An 11,270-nucleotide genomic window follows, 5' to 3' on the forward strand; every position below is an offset into this window, starting at 1 on the left:
TAGTTGAGGGATTCACTTTCAATTGAGGAGAATCGCCCTTCATACATAGATATCTTCAGCTGAGGGACTCACCCTCGTATAAGGACATCATTGAAATGGTGAGGGGCGCATTCCGAGAGTTTAAAAACACTTGGCCCTTAGAAAAACCCTCGTGCTTGAGGGACCATGTATTGTTATATTTGAGGATGTCCTAAATCAGGACGCCCTTGCTTAGGGGACACGTTGCCCGGGCAATGACCCAGAGACTCGCCCATAAGTGTTCCTGACATGCGAGTCAAGAAAGAGGGAGTTTCCACTAACTCTTAAAAGATAGGGGTTAATAACCTCCCATGATAAGAAGGAACAGTTGATGCCACTAATGGGGACTCAAACTCTAGGTCCTGGAGACTTCTATAAATACATCTCCTCCCAATAAGAAAAGACAGACCCCCGAGTAATCCATACTCTCTACACCTAAAAGAGCATAACGCTCACTATAACCTTACTCTACGACCGCTTGTGATCATACGCTTGCTACTAAACATCAGCAAAGCCTTTCACCTCACGTGAGCAGATCTCTTAAATAACCTCAGACGTCACCACTATTCCGCTAGTGAACCAGAATTAATCGGAGATTAGAGGTTGCGAGATGCAAGGATGGACTTACACTTTTGGTATAGAGGGAAAATGGCTGACTTGCAAGATTAGTACTCCAACACTCAAGTGGATATGTGAGTAAGATGAGTAAATGAAATTTGAATTTGATTTGTACTTAGAAAGTGACACGCCTCCTCCTGATATAGTGGAACACTTATAACAACTTACTAATCTCCAAGCGTAGAATGCGGGGAGCCATTGGATGGATCATGAATTTAGATTGCCTGTGCTTTAGCCCAGGATAATTCCTCTATACTACGAGTGACTTGGTGGATTGTTGTATTCTCAAGGCCGTAACTATTTGGTCTTCTACACAGTTTAGAATAACAATGTTAAATTTCCTTATTTTGAGAGGGTTTTGGAGATTGTATCAAGCGAAAATTTGTAGAGTTTTGAAAGATTTAGATACAATTTTCAAATTTAATATATATATATATATATATATATATATATATATATAATATTATCAAATTAAAAATTAAAAATATATTAATAAAAAATAATTATTTTATAAAAAAATACTCTTTAAAAAAATGATAAATGTTTCTCTATTTTCTTCCTTACTCCTCTCATTTGAAAAAGTTCAATTCCTCTTTCCTCTAAATTCGCAACCAAACATATATTTTTATTTCTTCCAAATAAACTTGCAGATAAAACTTCAGACTTTGTCAAATATATCTGTACTTTAGTTTTCTTCTTCCAAACTCGCAGACAAAACCTCTGATTTTGACTGATATCAGTATCTTAAGGCTAAATTCATTCAAAATTTAAATATATTTTAAATCAAATTAATATAAAAAATTGTATAATATTAAATAATAATGATCCAACCCAATTCTAAAATTAAAAATCATAATCGAGTTCTCTAAATTTGTCAAAAAAAAAATAATAAGATGCTTTAAATTATTTTTAATCTAGTTTCGTAAAATTTGCCACGAAATCAATCCCATATCCAATTTCCGAACCAGAAAATAGCAATATATGAATACAGATCAACGAAGCAAACACAGGTAAATCACGAATTCATAACCACTACCAGATTTTTACTTCTTCTTCTTCTTAACCTAAACCTAGCGAAACATGCTAGGTTTGACTATTTCACCATCTTCCTTCGTACGGTGATTTTCCTTTTCTTCATCATCACGACATTAACGATCTCGGAGTTAACAAAAGGTGAATCACATACAATTGATTTATCAGGTAGTACTAGTAGCGTAGTTGCGTTAAGAATTTTAGTTATAGTATGGTAATATCAGTGATATTTATCATAATAAGGTTGTTTATGGAAGCGCTATGTGAGTTTTGTGAGATTGTTAGAGCTGTGGTTTACTGCAAGCCGGATTCCGCTCGTTTATGTCTGCGTTGCGATGCGATTGTGCACTCCGCGAATGCGCTTGCTCGCAGACATCCGAGAAGTTTATTGTGTGATAAGTGTAATTTTGATTCGGCGATTGTTCGTTGCGTTGATTATAAACTGTCTCTGTGTCAGTTTTGTGATTGGAATTCTACAGATGAGTGTTGTGTGTTGGGGCATAACCATGTGTTGCTTAGTTTCTACACTGGTTGTCCATCTTTGGCAGAGTTGGCTAAGATTTGGCCACATTTTGTTGGCGGGAATGGAAATTCATCGGTTGAGAGTAGTATTGCTGGCTGTCAGCCTTTGGATTGGCCGCATGAAAAGAATGGCGGGTTGTTTGGGTTGGGGAAGGCGAAAAATAAGATGGACGGAGAAGAGGCGTCTGTTAAATATGAACACCCTTGGATTGGGACACCACCTATTGTTTTGTCGAATTCAAACGGCACACAATACTGCAAAGATCAAGCATTTTTGTTTGATCTAGACTCGAACCAACCGAAGGTATTGATTTCATTCTACTTTATGATTTTGATTGACTGACATATCTGCATTGTGTTTTGAGTTTTAAAACTTTTTTTAGGTCTAGAATCCGATCCGAGCCAGGTGGGTGCATATAAGGCGGAAAAACCATTCCAGTGTGCCTATGTTTTCCGTTCACAAGACCCGAACATGAGACTGTGCTTAAGAAAAACCATGCTCATTGCCTCTTGGATGCACTTAAGTTTTAAACTCAAAGAGAACACACCAAGAATTGTTGTGTTACCTTTTTGTGATTTCAAAATACTAATCATTCCATGTGTTTGTTTACATATTCAAAATGTTATGACCATATTAATGCTCTCATTCATTTACCAGCATGACAGATGATTGTGTCCTTAAAGCATGTGGTCATGGGTTTGACCCCTGACTAGTGCATATGGAAGAACACTGTTGTGAGAGGTCAGCCCCTTAAATGATCTCTGTACTTCAAACGATGAGTCTTTAGGACATTCACTCATTCAGTTTCGAGAAAAATGAAGATTGCAAGAGATAAGAATAGAGTTAAAAAGCATATATATCTAATTGGTTTTTTGAAGTGATAAATAAAATTAAACAAAAACTGTCACACGGTAAGAAAAACTACAATAATGACAGAATTGGTAATTAGAAGTATTGAAATTGTGATGATTGGTTATATCTTTGATTTCAGTGCATTATGATGTGTGTTATGTACATAGATGAGTAAAAGATTGATGAATGATCTAAGCTCTGAGTCTAATTATTGATAAGTGTTTTACGGGCTGATGATGATATGATTAGTTTAGTAGCTAAATGCTAATTGTTGTGCCGAACCAAAGCTAATACCATTTTTTTTCTCTTCATATTTTCTTAACTCGTTAGATTCAAGGATGCTCTGATGTCAAGGAACTAGTTTTTCACGAGGGGACTAGTCTTTGTGAAGGTTTCAATGTGGATGATGCTCAATTAAACTTTGAAAGTGCTGAGGAAATATTTGGCTGCTCTCAAAGTGCCGCAAAATACAACCATGAAGATGGAGGATTAGAGTGTCTATTAATAGATAAAAATATTCAAGTCACAAAATGTACCAGTCTTACCGAGACTGCAGCGGAGGTAACAGTTTTAACACCTTTTTTTAGGATTTAATTTTTATACAATGTTAATACAAAAAGTTTTACACTGTCAGCGAATCATAGCCTATCGTATATGTTTAATAATCTAACGGTTATAATTGAGCGATGGTGTAAAAAATCTTTACGTTGACATTGTATGTGAATTATTATTTTTTTATCATTCTCCTCCCTAAACGCTTACTAGTGATGTATGAAACTAATTGTCATCCATGTGATTGTTTTATTAGGCTTTATCACCCGTGCAACAAGATTGTCTGGCTTTTCCATTATCAGGGGCTGGCGGATCAACAAGTGTGATGCAGGGCATCAACAATAATGCAAATTGTGCACTTATGACTCCTAGCTGCAACAGTAGCATTACTATGGGATTTCCTCAGAGTCAAATTCATTCAGGAACTTCAATTGAATTACCTAATCTTAATGGTGAAAACAATGTTACTGAACTTCTAAATTGTGGGTTACCTCCAGTGTTTCATCCTGGCGAATCCCCTTGGGAACCAAATTTGGAGGGTACGTGTGCAGAAGCAAGGGAACAAGCCAAAATGAGATACCAGGAGAAAAAGAAAACTCGAACGTAAGTACTTTTAACTGTGTGTATATATAGACACTCACTTTTAATGCATGCCCGTGCTTCCTAGCTAATACATCAATTTTCTGGGTTCTTATGTGCAGATTTGGTAAGCAAATAAGATATGCCTCTCGCAAAGCAAGGGCTGATACAAGAAAACGCGTGAAAGGCCGATTCGTTAAAGCAGGTGAAGCATATGATTATGATCCTCTTTTGAGCGACTACTAAATGTTATCGACAATCACGATATTTTTCTTGCAGGAAAATGACTGGTAAGCTTAGGTAGAGTCCATGGACATCATGATAACATTGTTTTGTTGTCCATTCTTAGACAACAAATTTCTTTTGTACAAAATTTAGAAAAATAGATCAAATTTTAATGCAGATATATAATTATTCTAAACTTGACAACTTAATTAGGTGGTTGGTACAAAGAAGAGAAGTTAGTATTTAGAATTTTAGATGAAAATATACATATGAAGGTAAAAGAGTAAAAAGATATTGCATTTAGTTATATCTAGTAAGTGAAAGAAGCACTACATTTTCTCAAATATAAGAAAAAAAAGACATATTTGATGAACCAAAATATAAGTAAAATCTAACTTATTTGATCATATTTAATGCTATTATTCTCAAAATAGGCTTCAAGAGAACAAATTTTCTTACACAATTACGATGAAAAGAAAATGTAGTTTGGACAATGCAATTGTTTTTTTGATTACATCAAGAAAATTAAAGGTGGTTAACTACTATTCTTAGTATCTGTGTAGTTAGTTATTTTTCTTATAATTTAGAATGGAGGAAGTAACATGCATGAGATAGAGGAGCAGGATGAATGAACAGATTGATATTGCATCACAGTTAGTATCATTTCCGACCAAAACATGAAAGGTAAGATAAATACTTCTTATGAAATTATTAAACTTAGCCGTTTCAGCCGTAAATCTCGGCACGGAACAGCAAAACCAAGAAAACCGCGTCAAGCTGTGCCGTTCTGTCACATCAGTGACTCGGTTGGAACGACCACAATAATGAGATTGGATTCGGAATGACGCTGATGTGATGTGGCCGCTCCGACTGCGTCACAGCCGTATATGATATTGCCTTAATTTTTTAAGGATAGCAAAGTTATTTTATTGAATTTTATTGGCATTTGCAAGTACGTTTTATTTATGACTTATGACTTCTGTTTCTAAATATGAATATTTCATGAATTTTGATTAATTAAATTTAGTTTTTAACAATTGTGTTCATTAGTATTAACTGAATTAGACTCCGCGTCACTAAAATATCGGCCGTTCCGCTCCTCGCTCCCATTCCGCTCCATTTTTGGAGATGGCCTAGCCGCGCCTCTATCCGAGATTGATAACATAGAATTGAATACCATTTTCTATAGAATTAAATGAGTGGCCAAATTCTTATTTGTTTACCATTTGCTTCTGCTTTCTAACAAATAAGATAAAAACTATTTTACTGCAAAAAAAAGTTGGACTTACATACTCTTTCTTGCTTGCAGAAGAGACAGGAGTTAACGGCGATGCATCCTGAACTTTAACAGGTTAGAATGTGTGACTCTGAGTTTTTGTTTTTCTAATAAACACAGGGTATTAAGGAAGAAAACGGGAACTGGTATTTGGCATCAAGATATTATCCAAGAACAGCAATCCTTACGTTGGTTTAGCGAGCAGTGTCAGATGGAGATCCTGTTGTTCGAAACCACTTTACACCTGCAGCAACTGTATGCATATTCCACAACCCTTAAACTACCTCAATCATTTCATCTATTGGACTGCATCATTTTAGGCTTAGGAGTGTTAACTGCTTATTTTGGGTTTAGGCTTAGGCCAAACACTGATTCATTTAAATTTTGGTTGCCTTAATGTAATAGTTTCTATATTTAGAATATTTGCTATTTATTTTAGAATATTTGTTTTTATTTTTATTTTTTATTGTTATTATTCTCCTTAATATAAGGATATAATTAGGTTGTAATATCTCTATAAATACCAGCTAATGTTGACAAATAAAATTACAACTACTTTTTCCTATTTTCTTTAATATGGTATCTGTAGATTATTATATGTATATGTATATAAAGAAAATATTGGATTCTAGAATAGAATATAATATCTATGTAGTTAATACTAGGTTTTGTATTTTCTCCTATATAATGCAACTTATGCCGTGCTATTCAAACATGTGCTATTCAAACATACGGTTTTACCTGCTGTCGCTACCGCGAAAATTAACAGAGTCGCCACTAACATATTTATCCTGAAAAGGAAGGGAATGTCAGCAAACCACGAAACAAAACAACGGTCTCACGACCAGAGAAAAAGGGTAAGGGAGTCAGAAACAAAACAACGGTCTCACGACCAGAGAAAAAGGGTAAAGGAGTCGGTTACGCGAGGGGAAGGTATTAGCACCCCTCGTGCCCATCGTACTCGATGGTATCCACGCTCGTGTCTAAAACTATGGGTGTGTAAACAAACTGCGCTAATCTGGACTAAAATGCATGCAAAATGTAGGGAAAAGAAAGAGTTATACTCGCACGGGCCCTACCCTGCCGAGTCTTAGTTTTTCCTAATTCAATATATCAGAGTCCCGTTTTTAAGATCCGGTGGGCCACCTACTAACAGGTTTCTGCTATTGGGCCACCCACCATTTATTTCCACGCTCCAATTGTCTAGTCTTGAGCATGAGGGGGTGTGTTAAGAGTTCTACATTGGACAATACATGGCCTGAACATGTACTTATAAGTGGGGGCAATCCCCACCCTACAAGCTGCTTTTGTAGGGTTGAGTTAGACTCAACCACATTTTAAAAAAAGTATTAATAGCTCTAGGTTTTCAATCTAGGATTTGAAAGTAAGTGTTATTCGCCGCACAACCTTCTTCATGGGTGGCCAACTAGAATCAATGGAAATAGACCCTCGCAGGCTCGATGGTTGACGACGAAGACTTTCCTACCATTGATGCTAGCCGTGGAGGAGGTTGTGAAATGGGTGCGGTAACTAGACACGGATTGTAGAGGGGGACACGGAGGCCGCAGGAGAGGAATCGACGACAATAACCACGACACAATCCACAACAAACATTCGACCGTTGACGACGAAGACTTCTCTACCCTCGGTGCTAGCCACGAAGGAGGTTGTCGAAATGGGCGCGGTAACCCAGGTACCGACGGTAGAGGGGGACACGGAGGCAGTGGCAGAGGAAACGATGACAACCACGACACAATCCACATCGACAACCACGACACAATCCACATCAACATTGATAGTGACTTCAATACTTGTTTCAACGATCAAGAGAGTTCTATAAACTCTCTTAAAATTAATATTCCCAAAATGAATGGTGAAAACTAGAATCATTGGGCTACAACTGTTACATTGGTAATGGACAACAAAGGAAAGCTTGGGTTTCTAATGGAAGCATTTGCAAAACCAGCCTTAAGTGACTCACTCTACAAAAAATATATGATCGTAAATTCCATGCTTATTTCCTAATTAATAAGCACTATGGAACCTAGAATAGGGAAGCCATATATCTTCTTATCGTCTGAAGCGGTATTATGGGAAACTGTTAAGGAAACAAACTCCAACGTTCTATACTCCTCTTAAAATTTTGGAGTAAAGTCAAAGTTGGGGGATGTTCTGAACTCCTCTTAAAATTTTGGAGTAAAGTCAAAGTTGGGGGATGCAAAACAAGGTGATAGAGATGTAACTACCTATTATAATGAGATGTTGACCTTGTGGCAAAAATTGGATCTCTACTATGATGATAATTGAAGGTGTATAGAAGACATTGTCCTATTTCTCAAAAGGCAAGAGAATGATCGCGTCTTATGTTCTTTGCTGGGTTGAATAAAGTTCTTGAAGAAGTTTGAGGCAAAATTTAGGGAAAGATACCACTACCAACTCTTCGAGAAACCTTCTAAGAAATAAGAAGGGAGGAAGTGTGACAAGGAATCATGATGGAAAAGACAACTCATAGCTCTGAATTTGAAGGCTCTGTTCTTGCTATTGAAAAATTCAACAAGGGGAAAAAGTCAAACAAGTCCTGGTGTTCTTGCTACTAAAAAATTCAACGAGGGAAAAAAGTCAAATAAGTCTTGGTGTTCTTGCTACTAAAAAATTCAACGAGGGAAAAAAGTCAAACAAGTCCTGGTGTTATCAATATTAGGAAGATCCTAAAGTCCCACATTGGTTGGAGATAGAGCATTGAAAAAGTATATATAGAAGGCGACCCACCGGATCTTAAACGAGGCTCTTGATACCATGTTAGAATTTGACCTAACTCATCCTTACAAAACCGGTTTGATAAGGTGAGGAGTGTCCCTCTATATATACTTTTTCAATGCTCTATCTCCAACCAATGTGAGACTTTAGGATTTTTCTAATACACCCCCTCACGCTCATCATTCTTTTTGGGCTTGGTGCGTGGATATTAACGTAACGGTGGGCGGCCCATGGTCCGATCGATAGGCTCATATTCATCATCCTCATCAATTGAAACATCATCTTCCTCCTTGTCCTCGTGGAATGGAAAATTATAACTCATACTTTTGCCACATTTAGGCATATTATGATACATAAATTTCTGGAATGGACCATCAAGAAAAATTAAGCAGCTTCCCTGATCAACTCCTAACTCTGAAACACTGCAAGCAAATGAAACGTCATTACCGAGAAATATTACCAAATCATCGATTTGTTGAACTTTAATCCAAGTTCTAGTGCTCTCCTGCAGCCGAAAGATTTTTACTCTCCTGGGTGACGAAAACATATCCACAAGAAGCAAACTATCTCTTGCATTAACAAGATACAAGTTGTAGATCGAGAGTTGATCAGGTAGAGGAAGAAATGAATTTGAAATCACTTCATTTCCATCATTTCCGATTTTAATAGTACAGCCAGTTGAGTCAACGACATAGACGTGGTCCTTAAACGTGCAAACATCATTGGTTGCACGAACATTAAATCCTTCAATCCTTGGTGGAGTTGCTGGTTGTGAATAAAAACTCCATGTTTGAAATATAGAGATAGAGGATTATTTTATATTTGGCTAAACAGAGAGAAACATGCTGATACTCAAATGTGGACATAACAATCTTTTCTGGAAAATATACGTCATACCTATCCACCATGAAAGGACACCCTAGTGTGAATACCCTAACCTGCGATATATCAAATAATTCCCTAAAACGATAAAACTTATCGTGCAATGTTTACTTATCATGCACAGTATTTCCTACATCAGTGTCCCCGTTACATGCAACCAGACGAAGCAAATCAGCGTCAGATTCTCGCACTCTCATTATCCACGACGGACCGTCGTTTTAGGGGATTATTTGATATATCGCAGGTTAGAGTATTCACATTAGGGTGTGCTTTCATGGTGGATAAGTTTGACGTATATTTTTCAGAAAAGATTGTTATATCCACATTTGAGTATCAGCTTATTTCTCTCTGTTTAGCCAAATATAAAGTAATCCCCTATCTCTATATTTTCAAATATGGAGTTTTTGATTCACAACCAACAACTCCACCAAGAATTGAAGGATTTAATGTTCGTGCAACCAATGATGTTTGCACGTTTAAGGACCACGTCTATGCCGTTGACTCAACTGGCTGTACTATTAAAATCGGAAATGATGGAAATGAAGTGATTTCAGATTCATTTCTTCCTCTACCTGATCAACTCTCGATCTACAGCCTGTATCTTGTTAATGCAAGAGATAATTTGTTTCTTGTGGATATGTTTTCGTCGTCCGGGAGAGTAAAAATCTTTCGGCTGCTGGAGAGCACTAGAACTTGGATTAAAGTTCAACAAATCAATGATTTGGTAATATTTCTCGGTAATGATGTTTCATTTGCTTGCAGTGTTTCAGAGCTAGGAGTTGATCAGGGAAGCTGCTTAATTTTTCTTATGGTCCATTCCAGAAATTTAGGTATCATAATATGCCTAAACGTGGCAAAAGTACGAGTTATATTTTTCCATTCGACGAGGACAAGGAAGAAGACGATGTTTCAATTGATGAGTATGAGTCTATCGATCGGACCATGAGCCGCCCACCGTTAATATCCACGCACCAACCCCAAAAAGAGTGCTGGGCGTGAAGGGTGTATTAGGAAGATCCTAAAGTCCCACATTGGTTGGAGATAGAGCATTGAAAAAGTATATATAGAGGGACACTCCTCACCTTATCAAACCGGTTTTGTAAGGCTGAGTTAGGTGAAACTCTAATATGGTATCAAGAGCCTCGTTTAAGATCCGGTGGGTCACCTTCTATTGTTTCCGCTATCGGGTCACACACCATTTATTTTTACGCTCCAGTTGTCTAGTCCTGAGCGTGAGGGGGTGTGTTAAGAGTCTCACATCGAACAATATATGGCCTAAACATGTTTTTATAAGTGGGGGCAATCCTCACCCTACAAGCCGGTTTTGTAGAGTGAGTTAGGCCCAACCACATTTCTTAACAATCATCATAATCGTGCATGGCACACAAAGGAAACATGTTGGAAACTCAATGGAAAACCTTCAAATTGGAAGACAAATCGATCAAGCTCCTCGAGTCATCAACTCCACCTTGCTCTATAATGCTAAAAGTACCTTTTTAGTGTCACTCTGAACTAGACTTAGATAATAGATTCAGGTGCTACTAATCAATTATCTACTTGTTCTCTTCTTATAACCTTCATGTAGTTAATCAAAAAATAAAAGTCGCAGATGGCTCTTTTTTAGCCATTGCTGATAGATGTTTAGTTGTGTTGTCTCCAAGTCTGACTCTTAAAGATGTTCTCCATGTTCCAAATTTAACTTGTGATCTAACGTGTGTCAGTAAATTAGCCCAAGAAAAAAATTCTCAAACAAACTTGTTCCGTACTCATTGTGTTTTTCAAGATTTGATCTTGCTTCTGATTCACAACTACCTGCTAAGAAAATAAGTTCTCATTTTGAGTCTTATTTATTTTGAAGAATGATGACAACATTGTGCTATGGCATTTACGTTTAGATCACGCTAGTTTCGTTATTTGAAACATTTGTTTCCTAAGTTTATTTTGTAATAAAGATTT

General features: G+C 36.9%; 1 protein-coding gene across 3 annotated transcripts; it reads left to right on the forward strand.

Moving 5' to 3' along the window:
- Positions 1-1,534: 1,534 nt before the first annotated feature.
- LOC131653703 (putative zinc finger protein CONSTANS-LIKE 11) lies at positions 1,535-6,134 on the forward strand. Of its 3 annotated transcripts, none has more exons than XM_058923966.1 (5): positions 1,535-2,494; positions 3,374-3,604; positions 3,852-4,198; positions 4,297-4,379; positions 5,709-6,134. In XM_058923966.1, the coding sequence occupies exons 1-5, from the start codon at positions 1,880-1,882 to the stop codon at positions 5,738-5,740; spliced, it is 1,308 nt and encodes a 435-aa protein (XP_058779949.1). In that variant the 5' UTR covers positions 1,535-1,879; the 3' UTR covers positions 5,741-6,134. The 3 variants fall into 3 exon arrangements, with proteins under 3 accessions (XP_058779949.1, XP_058779948.1, XP_058779947.1); XM_058923965.1 differs by having other exon boundaries at positions 1,537-2,494; positions 4,297-4,464; XM_058923964.1 differs by having other exon boundaries at positions 1,538-2,494; positions 4,297-6,134.
- Positions 6,135-11,270: the final 5,136 nt, after the last annotated feature.

The sequence above is a fragment of the Vicia villosa genome, linkage group LG2 (genome assembly GCF_029867415.1).
Source record: "Vicia villosa cultivar HV-30 ecotype Madison, WI linkage group LG2, Vvil1.0, whole genome shotgun sequence".
Classification (NCBI taxonomy): Eukaryota; Viridiplantae; Streptophyta; class Magnoliopsida; order Fabales; family Fabaceae; genus Vicia; species Vicia villosa.

What these genes read in the sequence shown, in the direction of transcription:
- LOC131653703 (XM_058923965.1), top strand. Translation starts at nt 1,880, where the DNA reads ATGGTAATATCAGTGATATTTATCATAATAAGGTTGTTTATGGAAGCG. An exon ending in TAGACTCGAACCAACCGAAG is followed by an intron (nt 2,495 to 3,373) that starts GTATTGATTTCA and finishes TTAACTCGTTAG; the next exon opens with ATTCAAGGATGCTCTGATGT. An exon ending in GAGAAAAAGAAAACTCGAAC is followed by an intron (nt 4,199 to 4,296) that starts GTAAGTACTTTT and finishes TCTTATGTGCAG; the next exon opens with ATTTGGTAAGCAAATAAGAT.